At 46.2% G+C, this 22,501-nt stretch overlaps 1 protein-coding gene across 9 annotated transcripts in view; it reads left to right on the forward strand.

Moving 5' to 3' along the window:
* ADCYAP1R1 (ADCYAP receptor type I) overlaps nt 1-22,501 on the forward strand; it is a 172,958-nt gene that overhangs the window by 53,404 nt on the left and 97,053 nt on the right. For all 9 annotated transcript variants that reach the window (XM_043541642.1, XM_037891202.2, XM_027828858.3 and 6 more), the window contains one exon: nt 3,506-3,611. In XM_043541642.1, the coding sequence (XP_043397577.1) occupies nt 3,506-3,611 (106 nt within the window). The remainder of the gene's footprint in view (nt 1-3,505; nt 3,612-22,501) is intronic.

Raw genomic sequence — 22,501 nt, forward strand, 5'->3', positions numbered from 1 at the left:
ATCAATGGCTACAAATATGGCATTGGGTCATTTTAATTTCTAGAGCTCTTCAGTGTACCACCCTGACCAAAGGGATAGGATATCTTATGGTACCAGTGTCCATTTGATCCCTTAGCTAGATTGGTCCATGGACATCTCACTGGCTCAGGGGCACCCTCCTTACACCTGTGTATGGGCTGGCTAGATCTTGGGGCCCTGTGTGCAGAAGTAAATAATGATGGGTGTCTACTACTCCATTTTCACTATTACACCCTCCAGAGCAAGGGGCGGGAGGGTTGATGTGCAGAAGCCATGGCACCATTCCCCCCAGAGCACTGGCCAATGCAGCTAAACCAGAGCAGCAGGAGAGGAGGTGTCATAATTTGCTTGTGAAATAAGCCAGCAACAAACCATCAACTCCCTGTAGCAAAGGGGTTTAGTGAGGGGATTGTGACCCCCTGAGCCACAGTTCCTTCACAAGGATCCTTTGGGGCAGCTCAGCAATGTACTGCCCCTGACGACGGGCTGTGTCCTTGTGGCACAAGCTAGCCTTACGTTTGCTTATTTGATGCAACTAAGCAATGCTTATGATTTAATCTGTAATACCTAGGGACCTATGAAGAGCAGGGCCTCCTGTGCTAGGCACTATAGAAACACAGAGGAGTACACAGAACTTATAATGTATCTTTACAAATGTAGGCTCAAAAATAACATGAATGTGTTCCATGTCTCTAAGGTGCTTTATTAATGATGCCTATATCTCTCATAGTGCTTTGTGAAGGAAAGTCAATATGACTATCTATTAGATGGGGAAACTGAGGAGTAGAGACAAAGTGACTTGTCAAAGGTTGCCCAGTATGCTACTAGCAGAACTGGGGATAGAACCCACATTACTAGAATCAGGGTTCAATACACTATCCACTAGGCTGCTTTACCACAGTAGCAGCATGTGTCTTTTATCTTATTTCTTCAGACTTAAATAGCCAGCATCTATTTTTAAAGCCATCAGTCTACATTTCTTTTTTCTTCAGCATCACAAGTTCAGGTCTCCTACTCCTTTTGCTTGATTAATTTTTAGTTCATTGCATACTAAACAAAAATATGCCTGCCTTCCTAGAAGTTCGAGGAGTCCTAGTCGCTTGGTTCTCTGGGATTTCTGGGTTTTGGTTCTAAAAATTCATTTGTCTTTCTCATGCTCTCTGCCTGGCTTCTAGGTTTTGTGATATCCATCAGTGTGTACCAGAATTGCAGGTATCCCTGGGGTTTTTGGGGAAACTTCAACTGATCTGTCTGGGAGCAGCAAATATCCTCAAGGCAAAAGAGATAAAATCAGAGAAGGCTGTGACCCTCATGTCACGTTTTGGGGGTTCAGCTCACAGAAGTGCAGGGGTGTGTTACTGCCTGTATCCCTTGGTGCCTTAAATGCTCTGCTGTTGTGGCTCACAGCTTGGACACCAACAGCCAGTGGACAAAAACAGTTCCCTGAGCATCCGGTTCAGAGCTCTGCAGCCCTGATTCAGCGTTCTGACCCCAGCAGCCTGCCAGCAACACAGGAGCCCCACCAGGGTCTCCATCAACTGTGGTTACTACTTGCAGGGTGACCCCAACACACTCCCCACCCTGGATTTTCCCCAAATCTTCTGCCCTGAAGTGCCCAACCCGCTCATGGAAGACTCAGAGAATTCATAAGGTTTTTTGCATGTTTAAAGAGACCAAAGTTACACCTGGGAAACTCATGCTTCCATTACTGTGTACATTTTGCGGTGCTGTTTGGTCATACTTGGGAGGCTAGGGACATAGCATCCCTATGCATGAGTGTCATTCAGTGAACTGAGAAGAGTCATGCATGCTGGGCTTAATCTGTGATTTCCAGAGACCTCCTGGGAAATTCTCAGCCTGGAAACAGAATTAGATGATATAGCCCATCTCCGTATAACTCATTCAAACACTGGCACCTCTTTCACAGTGCATCCCAAACATTGTGTTATTTTCTTAAAGTGAAGGCAGTGTTCCATATAAAGGCAGTGTGTCCTAGGGGATAGCGCACTGTACTAGGACTCAGACCTGGGTTCTCTGCTCAGCTTTGTCTCTGGTGTTCCTGTGACCATGGCAAGTCACCTCTCTGTAATGTGGCACTATGTGAAAACCTAGTAGGGAACTTTTAGTTCGTACCAGCAAGGTCTACACGGACCTGTTAGCATACAAGCCTGTTTGTCAGCCTGGGGTAGAATTTTGGGTTTGACCTTTGATACACTTATATCCTTAGTAATATGTGTGAACAAAGACACTGTGTGTGTTACCTCTACCTGGCCAGATGGGTCTGTGAGTACAATGGGGAGAGAGAAGGGACAGAGCAGTTAAAGTGTTACAGGGCACGGTAGGAGTGTAATATATATGAGCACACTTTAAGATTGCCTCAGCCCCTATCTCAAGGCACGGTCAAGCAATCAGGCGGGAGAGGCAAAGAGGGACTGGGGGGAAGGTATAAAACATTAAAAGACCAAAGAAATGCCTGTCCCTGACCGTAGCACAACCTCACTCCTCACCCCTCCGATGGGGTACAAAAGGCACGGGACTGTGGGCGTGCATTGCAGGTAAATTTGGGCCTGCCAAGAAGGGGGAACAGGGACACAGGCAAGGCTCTGCGGCGTCAGAGCTGGAAATGGAACACTGGGAAACAGACTCTACCGACGTGTAGAGCTATGGATATGCTTGCTTGGAACTAACCCCAATAAACATCACGTTGCCTGCACTTTGGACTTCTGGTCTTCTGCTTTATGTCTGCGTGACAGGAACCAGGGGAGGGGGTGAAGGGAAAGCCCTCTCACAGGACCAATTAATGTCTAACCCGTTAATGTGCTTTAGAAATCACACCCCTGTACTCTGCATTACTGCCCTGCATATACAGACCTCTGGTGACTTCCCTTTCTCTCTTCCTTTGCAGTGTGTCCTACCCTGGACTTCTGTTGAGATATAAAAACAGTGGCTAGTACCAGGAGAGATGTGATCAACACAGCTCAGTTTAGCTTGGATTGCATTTCATTTTGGCTGTAAAACCATCTTGTAGCCATGGGAGAAGAGAGGAAAGGAGGAAACAGGGCTTCACAGCCACAAAAATATTTACCTGGCTAAAAACTAGAAGAAAGAGGTAGATTCAGTGACATGCCCGAGGTTACACAAGAGTAAATGGCTGTACTGGGAACTGACTCTAGGGCTTCTGAGTCCCCATTTACTGATTTAACCACTAGATGATCCTTCCCCTGTGATTCAGACTCCATAAAAGCAGTGTATTAGAAGTGGATAGCAGGAAAAATAAAACAGATGACATTCTTTGCAATAATTAATGTCCATTGTAATCCTGTTGTTTAGCTTTAGGTCTTCAGCATGGGCAGTGAGTTTACAGTGTATTTATTTCACCTTCCAGGGCGTTTTTTCCCCCTAGAGGAGGATCTCAAGATTTACTGGTTTTCCCATGAGCTCAGGATAGACTGGTGTATTTGTAATGGTTCTGCTTTCTGCCTTTCAGGTTGCAGCGACGCACTCAGACTGCATCATCAGAAAGGAGCAGGAGGCCTGTCTGGAGAAAATCAAGAGAGCAAGTGCCCTCAATCCACTGAATGAGTCCTCCCCAGGTGAGTTCCAGTCTGGTATGGATATGTATGTTGAACGAATGCTTTCCAGAGTTTCACTCTTATTACACGTGTGATCTACCATGTGACAAACAGAATATTGATGCCAAAGGCATACTAGAATATGATTTAGCAATTAAAGTTAAATTACCTAGGATAAACATTATAAGAGCAATTAACTGTCATGCTTCAGGGCAAATGCTGATAATCAGCCAAGGTCAGGAATATACTTCCTTCCATAGTACAGTATGACACAATAAGGTATATTTATGGGACTGATCCAGAGCCCATAGAAGTCACTGGAAAGACTTTTCAATAGGCATTGACTGGATCAGGCCCTATGGGGTATCACACCTTCATTTGGAGCATCTGACATCAGCTACTGTTGGAAGTTGTATACGAGAGCGTTGGTGTCTTCTGGAATGGCAGTTCCTATGTTCCTGTCTTCATTTCAGTAATAATTTGCACCAGTGGAACCCCTGATCAAAGGACTTCAAAAGTGCTTTACAGACATTAATCATAGGCTACCGTGATGAGTGCCAGGTTGATAGACAGAATCCTCCCACTACCTCAGAGCCACAGACAGAAGAACTGAGGCAGTGCAGAGGTGCTGAGCGCCATCTCCCTCTCATTGACTTCAGTGGGAGCTGTGGATGCTCAGCACCTCTGAAAGTCAGGCCCTAAATGACTCATCTCAGCAAGTCACCAGCGAAGCGTTCCTGGAAGCCAGGCATCAATTCTAGGGCTCCGGCCAAACTCCCTGTGGTGGAATTTGGGGTGCAGGGGTGCAAAGGCTGCACAAAAGTGGCCAAACTGGGCGATAGGATGAAATCCTGACTGTGCAACCTCTGCCTGGCCACGTTTTTCACCCTGAAAGCAAGGGGGAGGATGCAGGAGCCTCTATGTCGACTCTGGGCCACCGGAACACTCCCTAAAGTGGAGATGCTCCTCCCATGGACCATTCAGATGGCTTTGTGGGCAGAAATCTGCCAAGGGCACAATGCAAAGTGACCACACTGGAGGCTTGCAAACTGGCTCGTGCAGCGGCGGCCGGACCCTGCTGTCTAGCGCCTCGTGAACGAATCAAACCGTTTGATGGAACCAGGGAGAGCGCACAGGTCAGGCCTTTCCTTTTACCCACAGGCTTCTCTAGTTGTTTCTGAGTGCTGCCCCTTCGGTCGTAGATGAGCTTCTCAATCATAAATCTGGGCAAGGGGAAGAATCTTTCGCTTCCCTGCAGAGCTATGTCAACAGCTGACGGTGACTCTTGTTACTTGTTATTAATGATGAGCCAATCGGCTGCTGTTTGGATTCAGGAATTCAGAGAGCTTAGGGGCCATTGGATCAGCTGGTTTCACCTCCTGACCAGCACAGGCCAGAGAATGTCACCCAGTTGTCCCTAGTTCCTGGATCTTGACACTCAGATCCTTGAACGTACAGACCAGCGTATCAGGCTGTGGCCCCAGGCACAGTTAGGACTGAAGCAAATAGCAATGTAGCTGGGGTAGCCACCTGAGTCCGTACCTGCCTGGACCCCTTGGGTCCAGGACTAGCCTGAGCCACCATCCCTGTGGCCCCGGTTACACTGCTATTTTCAGCGTGCTCACTTGAGGAGAGCTACCGTGGGTACATCTACACAAGCTTGGCATCGCACCCTCAGTTCCGAGTGTAGGCCTGACCGTCGGGTACCGCTCCACTGCAAATGACACCATGATTGTCTCACGGTCGGCATATCTGCGCTCGCTTCAATCTAGCTGGTGCAGGTAACAATAGCAGCGAAGGCGTGGTGGCATGGACCCTGGTGGTGACTAGCAACCTGACTACATACACACAATCCCCAGCGGGCTTGTACTTGGGTAGCTAGCCTACCACTGTTACCTGTGCCAGCTTGATTAATGCTTGGGGGAGGAGGGTGTTTGCCTACCCTCGCTGCAGTCACACCTTCCTTTGCAGTGTCAATGGGTTTATTCCCTGCTCTGCTGCCTGCTAGCCCATAGTCGGGGCCGATTGTAAAGCCATAATCTAGACCTATCTGATTCATCCAGCCTTGTGTAATAAGTATTTCAGACCAGACTTTGCCACCCTTATTCGTATTGAGTACTCCCTTATTCCACAGTGATTCCTACTGCAATCAGTAGGGCCATGGGTGGGGTAAAGCAATATTCAGATCATCGAACCTGGCCTTTCATTAACAGTTATCAACAGTATCATATTAAAGATGGGCCCATTTCAGTTCTCGCTGCTCTGAAACTCCCTGCATGGAGATACCTGCCTGCAGGTGAAGGTGGCCAGGGGCATTTGCAGTATGTTTTCTTCTTTGATTGGTTCCTTTCCCTTCCACCCACCTCAGCCAGCCTGTTCTTCAGCTGGGAAAATGTGCTGCGCTCTCTTTAGTGGGCTAAAAAAATAAGGCTTATTAAAAGTGACAGCTGCTGGAGAAATGAACTGTTAGCTTGTTTCCTTTGGAAAACTGAGCAGCATAGAAAACACCTATGTGCTTGTCAGAGGCAGATGAGAGAAGGAAGAAATGCATTCTGACTGGTAAATAAACAGAGAGGGAGGTGAGGGGCAGAAACCTAGGTATATCCTTTGACTTCCCATCCAAACAAAGCCACGGAACAAAACCTATTTCACGAGTAATCCTCTATTGAAGGAAATCTCTTTCTGGAGGGGCCGAGTGTAAGGTCCTCGGGGCAGGGGCTGAGTTAGTGGGCTCAGGGGCAGTTTATTTCATTATTCCTTTGTTCTGTGTTTATACAGCACCTAGCGGAGTGGGGTTCTGGTTCATGACTGGGGTTGCCATGATGCAAATAAGTAATGGGAAGTACTCTATCATTCTCTATGGACCTGTTCCTTCCAACCAATCCTCATGCTTTAAGTCCTTTCACTCAAGTAAATGAATCCCATAGAAGTCAATGGGGGCTCTTTCTGTATGCTCCAAACCTCTCATATTCGCTCAGTTCTTCCTCACTTTGCCTCGTGCTGTGTTTGGCTCCTGCTTCCAGATCTGCCGAGGAGTTGGCTCCCCAGCCGGTCCTTAGGGCTGCACTGTGTGCACAATGCTCACGCTGCAGCTATAGCTACGCAGCCTTCAGATTAATGCTAACAATATTCTACAAAGCAGCCAGCCTGCGGACGCATTCGTGCCTTGGTACAGCAGATTTCCCCCCTCCTCTGGGTTGTGTTTGCTGTCGTTTTGTTCTCCGCCGTGTTGTATTTTTCTTCCCTCCACTGCTTTGTGGTGTCTGTTAGTGCCTGGGAAACAATGGAGCTTTTCATGTTTATTTTACAGCCGCTCCACGAACGCTGCTTCCTCTTAAGTGTTTTCAGGCTTTCATAAGAAGTAAAATAAGGGCAAAATACGGACCACATCCCCGCAATCCCGGCCTCCCACGTGCAAAGCCTGAATAAAAGGAGATGCATAGACAGATTTTGAGCAAGGGCCAGAATCCTCCTTTCATGGGCCATGGAGGGAGAGAAAATGTTACAGGGAAAAACGATGTAGGAGAATGAAGGGGAGGAGACAGGAGAGAAGGAAGGGCAGCCGTTCACAGCAATGAGACCAGATGCTCTCCTACACTGATATCTCCCTGATTTTCTGCCATGTTCCAGCCTCAGTCCTAGAGTAGATTAGAGCAGCTTCTAGGTTGCTCTAACCTATGATAGCTGGCAACAGTCTAAAGTCCACTGACCCCACCCCATCATCCCCTCAGTACACTAGCTGAGAATTGGCAATGCACATCTGCAATCTGGCCAAGCCCCCTCCTGCTCCCAGCATTCTCTGTCCCATCCCCATCACACCTGGGAGTTAGTGGGGATGGCGTAGGAGTTGCCTAGATTGTCTGTACAGCATCTGAAATTGTCTGTACAGCAACTTGCCAGCGAAATTCTCAGCAGACCAGGTGCAGTTAGCATCTGGCCCCTTTTTGCTGCCAGAGTTGGAACAAATGGGCTCGAGCGCATGAGAGAGTCTGGCCCATGATTCCCGCTGCAAGACATTTTAAAATCTAAGGGCCAAATCCTGTGTCCTTTACTCACGTAACTAGCCCCATTTGCTACAGTGGAAACACTCATGTGAGTACGGGTTGCAGTACAGATCCCTTAGGAGGTGATTTCAATAGGGGTTGATGATGCTCAGCACGTCACTGGTTTGATCCCTTAGTTTAGTAATTACAGTTTCTGAAATACAGTTCCTTGGTCTACCATGTCAATAATGCTGGTCTGTTCTGGCCCCACAGTGCATTGGATTCCATCTTTGTAGGGCAATGCCCTGTCTCCACGGACCTGCCATTCCAGGCAGGGATCTACACTCTGCCCGTAGTATAATAGTCATGATACTTGCATTTCTGTGGTGTTTTTCGTACCAAGATCTCAGAGGGTTTTATGACTGTTGTATAATAATATCTAGCTCTTATAGCGTGTTTTTCATCAGTAGAGCTCAAAGCACTTCACAAAGAAAGTCCATATCATTATCCCCATTTTACAACTGGGGAAACTTGACCAAGGTCACCCTGCAGGCCCGTGGAAGAGCTGAGTGTAAAATCCAGGTCTCCAGTCTAGTGCTTTATCCTCTAGGCCATACTGCCTCCTCACAACCTCTCAGAGGTGTACATTGGGGACCGAGTGATCACACCACCTGATGCCTGTCACAAATAACCCTGAGCACAGCAGGTATACAACAGTGCATAGCAACTCTCCACAACAGTTTAGCACAGGGAGTGACCAGGAACATCCTAGCCAGTAGAAACTGCAGGGTGTATTTTAGTAGCCGTAATCTTTGGAGAACACACCAGGGCTTATATTCCTTCCTTATCCGAAGTGCATGGGATCTTTTATGACCACAAAAAAGAGACACACGAGACAGGTGCTTAACGCACTTCTGGACTGCATCCGGGCACCACAGTGACAGGAACGGTCTAAGAAGCTGAATGGAATAGGAAGTGGTCAGGGCTCTGGTTTGATGTCCCATTGTAAAATCACTCTTTAATTCTGGCTGCCCCAGTCAACTCTTTTAGCATGTGGCGTGCTTTCCAGCCCATCCCCACCTCCTGATGAAATATTTAAAGGGACAGCTGCACATTTCCAGCCCCATCAGGTATTTTAAACAGCTCTTTACTGGGCTATACATGTGAAGCAATCTTCCCCCGCAGGAGAATCATGCAAGCCAGAGCCCTGTTGTCATTTGGACATGACAGAGAAAAATGAAAGGTGGGGGGCGGGGGGAGAGAGCTGATTAGGTTGCGCTTTCCCAAATGCAGCGGGTGAGCGAGTTTCACAGATGTGTGCTTTGAAAAGGAGCCTGTCCTGATGGGAAGATGGAGCCGGACTGCTGCGTTGTGCTGGAGAGGGAGAGTTTGCTGTAGTTTTTTTTCCTGAAACACCTCATCCATCTCCCATTCTTTCAAAGCCTTTGAGTGAGCTGTTCTTATTGCCCTCGCCAACACTGGGGAGAAGTTATTTCATTGTGCATACACCTCCCTCATGGTTGCAGCTGTGCGCGGGAATAATGTGGCTGGGGTTGTTCTCCTGGCAATTAGCTCTTCAGGAGTGCTTTGGTGGTGGTGGATTTCTCTCCGCAGCAGGGCAGAGCATCCACTGACAATCTAAGACCAGGTTCAGAAGCCTGGGGAAAGAGGTTTGGGGTAAAAGCAGGTGCTACATGACTCTAGGCATGGCAGATTCACTCATTATTCCATACTGGGAAGGGGTATAAACTCACATGCTTCTGCATAAGCCAAGGTCTAGACCAGAGGTGGGCAAACTACGGCCCACGGGCCACAACTGGCCTACGGGACCATCCTCCCCGGCCCCTGAGCTCCTGGCCAGGGAGGCTCGCCCCCTGCCCCTCCCCCGCTGTTCCCCCTCCCCCGCAGCCACACGGGCAGCGCTCTGGGCGGCCGGGCTGCATGCTCCTGCAGGGCAGCGCGTCTGGCTCCAGCCGGGCGGTGCAGCTCCAAACATGCTGCTCTGAGCGGCATGGTAAGGGGGCCGGGGCCGGGGGGTTGGATATGGGGCAGGGGGTTCCCGGGGGGCAGTCAGGGGACAGGGAGCAGGGAGCGGTTGGCTAGGGCAGGGGTTCGGGGTGGGCAGGGGACGGGGAACAGGGGGGATTGGATAGGGGGTGGGGCCCCGGGGGGTCTGTCTGGGGGCAGGGTGTGGATAGGCATCGGGGCAGTCAGGGGACAGGGAGAAGGGGGGGGGTTGAAAAGGCGGTGGGGTCCCGGGGGGCAGTTAGGGGTGGGAGTCCCAGGAGGGGTCAGTCAGGGGACAAGGAGCCGGGGGTGTTGGATGGGTCAGTGGTTCTGAGGGGGAAAGTCGGGGGGGGAAGTGGGAGGTCAGTTAGTGGACGAGGGCCAGGCTGTTTGTGGGGCACAGCCTTCCCTACTCAGCCCTCCGTACAGTTACGTACTCTAATGTGGCCCTCAGGCCAAAAAGTTTGCCCATCCCTGGTCTAGACACTTGGGTTAGGAAGAAACATTCCATATAGACAGGTTATCCCATAACTGCCTCCTGGGGTTTTTACTGCACCTTCCTCTGAAGCATGTGATGCTGACCACTCCTGGAGACAATACACTGGGCTAGATGGACCATAGGTCTGAGCCAATGTGGCAAATCTTATGTTCCTGCATATTGCATTAACACCTAGTGGCCCCACTCACTGTCAGAACCCCATTTTGTGACGGACTGTAAGACCACTCCTATATCAAATGGCCTACAGTCTGAATAGATAAGACATGGAATATTATTATTCCCATTTTACAGCTGGAGGATTCAGGCATAGAGAAATGATGTGACTTGCCCAAGATCACACAGAATGTCTCTGGCAGTGAATGGAACTAAACCCAGATCTCATGAGTCCCATTCCCTAACCACAAGATGATCATCCCTCTCGATTTCACTAACTCTTTTGTCGATTGTCTTCCATGGCACCTGCGGTGTTGCCGTTGTTCTAGCAAGATGCCATTACAAACAAGTGGAATGTATGGGCATGCCGGTACACCCTGGATACAAGAGGAACCTTCTACTTGCACATATTTAGTATGATCAGCCTCCACGCTGATATATTCCGCATGGATACACTACGTGTGTGCCATAGGAACTTAGGAATTCCCATTCCAGATCAGACCAGTGGCCCATCTAGTCCAGTAGCCTGTCTCCAATAGTGGCCAGCACCAGATGCTTCAGAGGAAGATGCAATAATCTCCTGAATGGAGAATTACGGAATAACCTTCCCACAGAGGAAGTTTCTTCTTACCCTCATCAGCATAGCAGGTACATGCTGCTGGTGCATTCAGCAGCCCTCTAGTGGATAGCATGGAATCTCTCATTTGACCCTCTCCACCTCTAAAATAAATCTAAGGACATGTCCTTTGGACATTTGCCGGAGTTTAATTTAATTGAGCCAGTGGAGGAAACAAAAGAAGTTGTATTTCAATGGCCAAGAGCCTGAAACCACCATCTAACTGGAAAATACAAGTGTGAAAAAGATGATTCTGTATTACAGAGTTTATTATACTATGTCCTGACCCCAAGGTCTTGAGCTTGGGTCCTGACAGTTCATGGGAGCAGCCACACTCCAACCTTCCACCTGCCACCCTAGGAGCCATGAAGCCCAGCTCCACTGTGAGGCTCTGCCCGGAGATCCAATTGGCAGAGTCCCAGAACAGCTGATTGGCCAGCTGGCCGTACTTAAACCAGCAGCAGGAACAGGATGCAGTCCAAATAATTGGGCTTCACCCTGCACTGGACTATGTGCTTCTGGCTCTTGTTTGACTTCCTGGCATCCCAGCCTGTCTTAACTCCTGGCATCTGACTTGAGGTTCCTGACTTCCGGTGTGTCTCATGGCCCTGACTCTGGTTCCTCCTGACTTGTGATTCATGATCTCCAGTTTGTCTCTTGCTTCTGACCTCCTGGTATCCTGACCCAGTTGCCTCTTGACACTTGTCTTGTCACTTCAGACTCTTTCTCTGACTCCTAGGTCTGGCTGCCCACAACCTGGCTGTGACCTAACAATACTTACATGGTGCTGTCAAACTGAGACTGATTAAGCCCTATGCTGTCTTGGGAGGTAGGTTATTATTATCCTCCCTTAACAGACGGGGGAAATGAAGGTAAAAATGGTTTAAGTGACTTGGCCAAGCTCACACAGTAGGGCATAAGCAAGGGCCGGATGAGACATTGGGAGCTCCTGGTTTCCAGTGTCTCTGACCCCATAGACAAGCTCTTCTGGTTCGGTTCTGAACAGGAACCATGGGCTCAGCCTGACTTTTTGCTGGGCAACTTAGGTACTATGGGACCAGATCTGCCACTGTAAACCGGTGAGAACTGGCAGAGATCCATTAGTGGAGCTGTGCCAGTGTGCAGTGGTTGAGGATTTCACCCGGTGTATTTAAAAAGGAACCCAGGCCCCTTGGAGCCAATGTGCACTAGCTTTGCCCTGATCTTCAGGTGTATGCTGGGTATGCCTGCAGTCAAACTGCCGTGAGCTGTCATGTCAGGAAAGGGCAGTACTGGGATGACTGGCGGACAGTAAAACCTAGTAGATGCAGGGAGTGGCGATGTTCACTATTGGTATTGGGAAGCATGGGTCTGGTGGAAGAGCTGTCTTTCAGATGCAGTGTGAACGGGAGATCCTGGCCACTTATGGTAGTCCTCTGGCCCAGTGCACAATTTGAGAGAAGGAGTGTTAAAGCTGATAGTCGGGCCAAATTTGAATTGGGGTGACTACATTTTGTCTGGTACCTACATTTTTCCTTGCCTACAATATTGCTCTTCGCGTCCTATCCGAGGCTGTGCTGCATTCACTGCAGAGGTGAACATATTTCAGTGGAGTGTTAAATGATCCCCATGCAAGTAGACCTTGGTTTTAGGAAGGTCCCAAGGGATATCTGGAACCTTTGGAAAATAAATGGGGGAGGTGTCCAGTGGAAGTGGGATAAAAACGCAACTGTGTAAACATGTTCTTTGGTTACTCAAGAGATCAGCTCCCTGGGTGTATTCTGTGTCACAGCTGCTTTATTTTCTGACACAACAAAGTTTGTAGCACTTCACAGTCCTGTTAGCCCTGCAGAGCCAACCAGAGCTATGGGGAAGTGAGCTGGACTCTATTCTGATTTGTGCCTCACCAACAGAATTGTTAACCGAGTCCCTAGTGCAGAATCTCTTACTGCAGGTGGTGGTGCATGAGCCAGAAAGACTTACATTCCTGATTGCAATTGCCATCATCATGGCAAGTCCCAAAGGGGGATAGACTCCTTGCAGACTCAGAACCACCCAGATCGATCTCTAGCAAGGCCCTGAAGATGGTCTGGCTGGATATTCAGTTTATGTCCATTGTCGGCAATCTTCTCACATCACTAAAGCTTTTGGTGACAGTGTGATGGCCGGCCATGTGATCTCCAGCCCTGGAGTGCATTCCTTGGTAAACGTGTTTTGTAATTCATTAGCCCTCCATCCTAATAATAATTGGCAGCAAATACAAGCCCAGACAAACCCTAGATTTTACTTGTAAATTGAACCCCTTGGATGAAGAGTCCTGTGCCAGTAAGCTCTTTGGAAGGGGGACTGTCTTTTTGTTTTGGGTTCATACTGCCCCTACTACAATGGGGTCCCAGTCCATGGTGGGGGGCTCCTAGGTGCTACTTTAATACAAGGGATTAATAAGAATGTGTGAAAGCCACAATGTTATTTTACAGAGTCTCTTTTGAGATGATTTCTGCACTTTAAGAGGCAATGAATAACAGAGGCATTTCGGGGTGGTTTTTAGCAAGGAAGGTGCACAATTACTCCAAGCCAAAATGTGTTATTAGCTAGTTTTTTGTTAGAAAGGATTACACCAGGACAAGGAGAGGACCGTGCATTAGTGCAGATGTTATTTATCTCTGACTGAATGAGCATGTAAAGGCAAAAGGGCTAAGGAAACAGGAGACACCAATGTATATGCTAATGATTCATGAGGACAATACAAATGTTGACCTTTTCAGTAATATCTTGGGCTCTTTCTTTTCTTCTGCATGCACAGTGTACTAAGAGTAATGGAATTGTATAGCTACAGGAAGACAGATACTGAGAGAGTTTTAGCAGTCAGTGAGGAGCTGTATTACAATGGTTTTGGTTTCTCAACATGTTCCTATATAGGGCCAGATTCCCTACTGTGTTACTGTCCCTTTGTGCCGCTCTGGTGGCATGAAGGAGCTATACTCTGGCTGCAGATTTCCAGCTGAGAATTCTCCATGTAAAGACACTCCCCGTTGTTCATAACTGTGTGGTATATCTGTCGCTTTTCCCCACTACATAGGGGTGGTGTTGGGGGTAGGAGTGGGTGAGGAGGAAGAATGGCAGAATTCCACCAGCATGGACCCCATAGGAATCCTACATCCGTGTTGAAACTTGGATCCATGCTTAGATAGTTCTAGGTAGTCTCAGGGTTCACGTCTTGCCCTGAGGATGAAGGAACTGTAACCAGCTGCCTATGCCGGAGCTCTGGTTCAGGAGAGAAGTTAACGAATCAAGTTCAGCGTGAGCAGAGAATGGTGTGGATTAGTGAGCTGAACTGATGTCCGGAACCCGGAATCTGAGTAATTGGTTTTAACATCATGAGTTTGGGATGGGTGGCAAAGCGAATGATGGTATGATGGTTATCCTAACATTATTGGCTGGATCACACAGCGCAGTGCAACCGCTATATATGACACATGTTACAGAAAAAGTATTTTAGGATAGAACTGTTTTTGTATTCCTCCAAAGCCGGGGGAGGAAGGATACAAAAGTAACCCCAATATTTTTAAAGTTATTTTAAAACATTTCTAAAGGTATTTTCTATAACATTACTGGCAAATACAGAGACCTTTTTTCAAACATCTGTTCAAAGATCCACAATTAGTATTATCATGCCCTGGAAGTCAGACCAGTGAAATTTGAAACCCGTGTTCTTAACTGATCCAACTTTGGGAGGAAATAAGAAAACATGGATGTGATATCTGCTTTTCAGTGTAAAACTGGCAGCTGTTAATTGCTTCTGTTTGGAGTACTAGAAGTCATTCTAGTGAAGGTAGATTTGTGGGATGAGTGCGTAACTGGGAATTGGTCCTGCTTCAAGCAGGGGGTTGGACTAGATGACCTTCTGGGGTCCCTTCCAACCCTGATATTCTATGATTCTATGATTCTATGATTGGTCCTGCTTTGAGCAGGGGGTTGGACTAGATGACCTCCTGAGGTCCCTTCCAACCCTGATATTCTATGATTCTATGATTCTATGATTGCAGGATCAAGCCTGAATCTGTTCAGTGCACGGAGTTTCTCTTTTCTGCATTGGGGACGCTGTACAGGAAGGATCACGTCCTAAAATTGTGCAAAAAAGCAATTTGTTACCTGCTGAAAACATCCTAGTTCATCATTTGGAAACATTCTGCATTTGCATAAATAAAGCTCTTTATCCATTGGTGTTATCAGTGGATTAATGGCATGTGTTTGTGTGGGTATGTATATAACCTGCAAGTTCTTGATAAAACCTCTGCAATTACTATTCGCTATCTTGTCCCTTTAAAGAGAGACACGGGTTTACATTCATTCTGCTCTTTTGTTTCAATACCAGGTGACAGAGCCTCATCTCAGTAGGCAGCGATAGAAGGCCCCAATTCAGCAACGTAGTTAATCATGTGGTTAGCTTTAAGCAGGTGTGTAAGTCCCATTGATTTCCATGAACGTAGGCATGTTTTTAAACTTCCAGTGAGATCAATGAGATTTCAGCACATTCTTGAATTTAACCACATGATTAGGGACTTTCCTGAATCGAGCCCAAAGCACCTGCCTCCCTATACATCAAGAGAAAGGTATTAGTCCTGCAAGATTTGTAGGATGCCGTTCGTTATGATTCAATAACTGTTTTAATTGGCGTGCCACCTCTATCAATTAGTTATTAAACCTCAAAACAAATGTTTTAATCAGTGGAAAGTGCCTTGCTTGTCAGTTCTTCTTTTGGAGAACCTGGGGATAAAACCTCATTATTCAAATATCAATTTTTGTGTGAAGAATAACTGAGGACAATACAAGCAAAGTGGGTACAGCCCTATTTTGGAAGTTGAAGTTGGACTTCATAGTACAAAGATCTTGTGCTGGCTCTCTGCACAGGGCTGCATATCCCCTCAAGGTGAATTCAGATAATGAAAGAGCAAACATGCTACATCACCAGATGCACCGTGCCCATTTATTAGGATCATTCCCATTAACTTTTAATTATGTATGATGATAACAATATTGTAGTAAACATTCAGTAACATCTGTTTTTTTAGAAATGACACAATTATAATATTAGACTTGGCTAATTATTACCGTAGAGCCTAGAGGTCCCAGTGATGGACCAGGGCCCCGTTGTGCTAGGTGCTGTACACACAATGAATGGACTGCCCCTGCCCTGAGCAACTGACACAATCAAAAGTTGAATTTACACTACGGTTTTGCTGGTACAAATTTTATTGGCAAAACCCTCCTTGCGTAGAGGCAGCATGTTCCACCCAAAAAATGCTTTTGCTAAGGTAGCTTATACCAGTTCAGTGAGCAAACTAAGCTGTATCAGCAAAAGGGCTTCTATACCAATGCAACTTCAACTACACCAGGGCTTTTGCCAGTATAGACTTGTTTCGGGAGGGGGTGCGTGGAGGAGAGGGGGAATCGCACTGTTAACAGACATTGCTAAGATAGCAAAAACTTCTAGTGTGGTCCTGGCCTAAGTATAAGATAACATGTGGCTACAGAAGATGGGGAAGCATGAGGAAACAATGAGATGATATCGGTCAGCATAGTCAACAGTGGTCACAGCACACCAGCTGCCTAAGCACTGTCACGTATGCTGTAGACATCACGGCAGAGGAGAGTTTAAAGGTGGTACAGCCCTTGCCATCCTATCTTTGCTGAGAACAAAGCAGAGGGTGATCGTTTTTGCATAAAAATTATAAACCATGTGGGATAGTGAGATTCTAGTGTAATCACTTCTCCAGCTGAGTGGTCTGACAGTGGTGTAACTCACTGGTTTACAGTAGAATACGTGACATCAAAGTATGATTTCTATTACCATAGAGCCTAGGGGTCCCAGTGCTGGATCAGGAGCCCACTGAGGTAGGTGCTGTGCAAACACAGAACAAAAAGACCATCCCTGTCCCAAAGAGCTTCCAATCTCACTATAAAACAAGAGACCATAGAAGAATAGAGACAGACGGATGGGGGAAGAGAAGGAAACAAAGACAGTACTGATCAGGATGATAGGCCGTGGTCTGGGCACACCAGCCACCTGACTGTTGTCCAGATGTTTTTTGTAGGTGTCCCAGCAAATGATTGTTTTAAGGAGGGGTTTGAAGATGGACAAATAAGTGGTTTTGTGGGCAGGTTTATGCAGAGGGCCTCTTGAGCACGAGGGGCAGCATAGGAGAAAGCTGGAAGCTGCTTGTTGGAAAATGTAATAAGTGAGTGATGGAGGATGGTGTCATGGGCCTGTCAGAGGTGGAAGGCGACATTTTGGTAAGGAATGTCACTAGGATAGCTAGGGTGGGGATAGGCTGTAAAGGGCCTTGAAAGGGAAGACAAATAAGATTCCTTGAGGGTTTTTTTCCCTAATATTGGGGCTAGTTTTCAGAATACCAGACCCACACAGCACACTCAGATGTCTGTGACTGTGTGCATGAGTTGTATGAATCATTACAGTGACAGCACATCCAGGAGCAGTTTGACACCACTCTTCATTTGTGTGAGCAACTCCCGGATTTGTGCAACAGCTGTGCATGAGAATTAGACATGTAATGGTGGCCCTTTCCCATTTGGTGTTGTGAGAATCAGGCTCATTGGGTTGATAATTTCACTCTTGTTGACGTTATTATTTTATCCCTTGTTTAGGTGGGTGGTGACTAAAACTGCCTTATTTTATAGTTTAGTTTCTTGTTCGGACCTGCAGCCACTGCTTCTTAATATAACTTCCTTAAAACGTTAAGACAAGATCTTCATTCTATTCAATTGCATGATCAGTAGTAGCGTATGTAGTTGATTGCGTGTAATAATTTGGCAGACTTTGCATATTGATTTTTCTTCAGCAAAATTGACTTACCAAAGCAAGAACTATGTTCTTTTCTTTTCTTTTCTTTTCTTTTCTTTTCTTTTCTTTTCTTTTCTTTTCTTTTCTTTCTGCCTTCTTGTTTCTCTCTCTCCTTCACTGGAGTGTTAAGCCATCATTTTCCTGCTGGAAATAACTAAGGGTCAAATTGTGATCTGGCCTATTTGGTTGTACAGGAGCCGGAAAGGGAGAGAACACCCCCATGGCTCTGTGAAGGATGGAAAGGGGAGGGGAGCAGGGACTGCATGCCAAGTACTCATACTCCTTCCCCCCTCCCACCTCCAGTTGGAAGGCAGAGGAGGGTGGGGAGCTGGCAGGTCCTTGGCTCTGCCCACAGATTGCTAGCTAGCACAGCTGAGCCAACACAGGGGTGGAAATGGGCTTCTCTGTAATGCTGTATGCTGTGCCTAGATGCCATGATGGATGCTTGGTGTGATGGCTTGATAAACAGATTGGTGCCTTAGATATTTAATGGTGGATCAGGGCAATTACCTGCATCTTACATGGTAATGAAAATTTGTGGCTGAGGGGCAACCTGAAAGCACAACAGCTTTGCTTTTGAAGCAGGTATTTGGGAGGCCCAGGCAACATGTAAGAGTTCAAGCAGATTCTCCACCTTTTCGTTTATTCCAGTCGATACCGCATGCATAATTATAGCTCACTCGGTTCCCCCTCCCTGATATCTGTAACCAATTACAGACTGGAAATGTTTTATAGCATTTAAACATATACAAACAGTTTATGGAAAAGGTTCAGGAAAAGAGAAACCAATTCTATGAGGGCTTCACCGTCAGCACCATGAACAGCACCAGACATTTTCATGCTTGATTTTCACTCTTTATCCACACCGAAGACCCATCGATTCAGCAGGAAGCCTGTGTGTGTGTAAGAATCACTGGATCTGGCCCTATTGTTAGGACAAGATGCACTGTTCAAGATCAGATTGTTGAATCCTGGAACCCTGTTACCTCAAGGTGCTCTGCCAATTCTAGTCTATCTGGTGACATTCTCACATCTTGTTGGTTCGATGCACAGCTTGCTTTTTAGAGGTGCTGAATTCCCCCAGCTCCAATTTAGTGTATAGCAGCTGCTCAGCACCTTTGAAAATCAAGCTATGCATCTGTTGCTTACGTGGTCATTAGACTTGCAGGAATGGATTGTTTAGCTTCTTTTTCAGAAGAGCAGAGCAGAGCAAAGTAAACACAGAGCACCAGCCAAACAAAAAGCAAGGAAAGAACAATTCTTAATTTGGGAGGGGTGTGTGTGTGTGTGTGGGGGAAATGATTTAAATGACTTTCACCATAGAATCAATGGCTCGAGTGTTAACAAGAGCAGTATGTGGAAGTCAGTACTGACTTGAGGGATGTGTAATGGGAGACCAATCATACAATTTCCCAAAGGATGTGCCACCAGTAAAGCTAATATGGGGATAACAACAAACAGTTAATTAAAAATGCAATGGGGAATTATACATTTTGAGAATAAGCATCATCTCTGGGCCCTAGACTTTAAGGCTCTTGAGCTAGCTCCAGCTTTCTGGTCATGCAGCCAAAAGACTAATATAATTCTACCCCTTCTCTGTTAACCTGCAAACTACTTAAAACACAAGCTATTGTTATATTAATTGAATAAGCGAGAGCAAAATTAAATACAGCACTCCCAGTCTGTGCTACTTTATCATAATATCCCTCATACAGGCTACACCATAAGCTCTCTGTTTATTTTCCATTACCTTTTCAAATTGAAGAAGTTAAAAAGAGGGGTTCAAGGGCTTCAAAGTGCAAAGCCGTTCACCTCTGTACATCTGAATTCAAGTTCTTGCTAAGGTCTCAAATGAAGGATGTGTTGGTGGATTTCTAATTATTTTGCACTTACCTTCACATGACTTATTCTACTAGGACGAAATTCACCCCTGAGCAGAGGGCTGACACAAGGCTTATGTACCATGTAAGTCTTAGTTGGAGGGTGTAACTGGGTTGTAAGTGCTGCATGGTCCTCATGCAGGGATGGACTTCACCCTTATGTTCTAGTGGATACCTGTGCACATCAACACCATGATGCCATTTGGCATAAGTTATATCTGATTATGAGGCATGCAAGGATGAGCTAGCAAGTCAGAATGTCAGCAAATGAACACAGAAGCTACAGATGGAAAAGAAATATTCAGCCATTTCCTCCATCCCATGCTGATGCAGGATTATTCCCCAGATCAAGGTTCCTGTATCTTGTCCTGTGTATTTTTACAGGGCTCAACTAATGGGACTTCCACCACCTTTCTTGGTAGATTATTCCATAGTCTCATAGATCTCACCAGTAGGAGGGTATTCATAATAGTCACCCTAAATGCCATACCATTATTCAGCACCAAGCAATTTCTCTCCCTCCTAGATGTTCGCATCCTTCAAATACATGTGGCCCAATAGCATGCTGAGCAATCCTGACTTCCTTTCAGATTTCCATGGCAGTCTGCCTCTACAGCACTGCCATGGGTTATTTTTCTTGCTGTACTCTAAATTCTCTGGGCTTCAATCTGCTCTCCTTTACACTAGCCTTACCACCGTCTAAACACACCGGCTTCAGTGGCATGACTCTTGATTTACTGGAAAACAGCAGAGGAAAAACTGGGGCCTCTGAATTCGTCTCTGACTATGTGTTAAATATATCCTCCCACCATTCCAAAAGACAGAACCATTCTCCTGGTGGTTTGATGTGTACGTGGGTGCTTGGAAGCCAAATATGCTATGTAGTGAACACTGCACTTTCTCCCCTATGTGTTCACCAGTGATGTCAGCCTGGGTGGCCCTCTGTCCCCTTTTCCCGTTCCCACCTCCATGCTTCCTTCCATGCTAACCCCTATGTGTGGAGTGCGGCAGCCACCAAACCTGTTCACCAGGGACCTGATCCAAATCCTGCCAAAGTCAATGGGAGTTTCCCCATTGATTCCAGTGGCTCAGGCTCTAAGCCACTACCCTCACCTCATTCAGCTGCCTTCTAAAAAACAACTTCTCCCTCGCTGCCTATGAAGCATGAAATTAAAATAAAAAAACAAACCCACTGTGGTCCCCACATTAGTGAAACAATTGAGATGCACACGTGCCCTGTTTGCGTCACCATGTGACTGTATAATTTCCCTTGTCTTTCACTCGCACCCCCATTTTTCTGCCTTAACGAACCTTGTTTTGTTTCATGCTCAAGTTAGATGACAAGGTGTTCAGGGCAGGAAGGGAGGGTTTATTCTTGTTTGTGAGGCATCTACCACACTCTTGAGCGGTTGGTAAAGAAAACGAGAGTTTTTCGTCTGTATCATACTGATCAAAATCCCCTGGGCATGTACGTATCCGTGTAGGTCTGGATTGTTTGTTTGTTCTCTGAATAGTCCAAAGTGGGCTGAGTCAGGGAAGTTCAATCCAGAGTAAGATGCACAGACTCTGTAATTTTATTGAATCAACCCTTTGTCTTCAGGTTTCTACTCCAACACTGACAGCTTTTTAAGTGGTTTGAATGTAACACTGTGTCTGCCTTTCTGTTCAGGTGTATAAAATGGGTTGTGTTAAAATGCCTATTATCAGACTGAATGAACTGGCTTTTTAACTGTGATCTCTTTTGTCTTCCTCTACTGGAACATCCTGTCCCGAGGGTTTTAATAAGGAATTGCTTGACTCACCACTAAATCAATTATGGAGTTTGCTCAGAGAAAAAAAAAATTAATTCACTCATTTCTCAGCCTTGGAATTTTTGGAGGAGTAAACACAGAGGCTAGATGCATCCTTGGTGTCACTCTTTTGATATCAGTGTGGTTACATCAGGGATAAATTTGACCCAAGATCTACTAACATTTCTCTTCTGCTCAAGAGTTGCATGTCCTTTCAGTACGGATAATTCTATTTTTAAACAAAAGAGCAGGAAAACGGACAAAGAGATGGTCTTGTACATGGAAATAAAGGACTTAGGGGTCCAGCTATTATTAAAACATTTTTTATAAATATGGCACTGCCCTACTATCTCCACACTTGGGGTTGGTTTTGACGTTCTTCAGGGAGGACCGCCATTTTAATATGGCATCCCCACCAGCAGTCCTGTTGGCTGACAGAAGGCCCAATCCTACAGTCCTCAGTCAAGTTTATACTAAAAATTCTCTCCAGGTAAAATTCACTTGCAGGAATTCTGCCTAAGTAATATCTGCCAAATGCTGAGCCAATAGTTTATGAAAAGGGAAATGTTGCTGAGCAGATGAATGTCTTTCTGCATCTCTCTCTGCTTTGTCTTGCTCCCTTTCTGTAACCCCTGGTGTCTGTCTAATCCACTCCAGGTAATTTTTACCATGCCCTCTACTGTAGAATCTGAGGTGGGCTAAGCCCAAATATGAATGCTCATATTACTACTCATATTACTCCTGGAATACTCAAGGAGCTGACTGAGGAGATCTCTGAGCCTTTAGCAATTATCTTTGAAAAGTCATGGAAGACAGGAGAGATTGCAGAGGACTGGAAAAGGGCAAATATAGTGCCCATCTATAAAAAGCAGAATAAGGACAACCCAAGGAATTATAGACCAGTCAGCTTAATTTCAGTACCTGGAAAGATAATGGAGCAAATTTATTAAGCAATCAATTTGCAAACACCTAGAAGACAAAAAGGTGGTAAGTAACAGTCAGTATGGATTTGTCAAGAACAAATCATGTCAAACCAACCTGATAGCTTTCTTTGGCAGGGTAACAAGTCTTGTGGAGGCGGGGAAGTGGTAGATGTGGTATATCTTGACTTTAGTAAGGTTTTTGATACTGTCTTGCCTGAC

The sequence above is a fragment of the Chelonia mydas genome, chromosome 2, assembly GCF_015237465.2.
Source record: "Chelonia mydas isolate rCheMyd1 chromosome 2, rCheMyd1.pri.v2, whole genome shotgun sequence".
Lineage (NCBI taxonomy): Eukaryota > Metazoa > Chordata > Testudines > Cheloniidae > Chelonia > Chelonia mydas.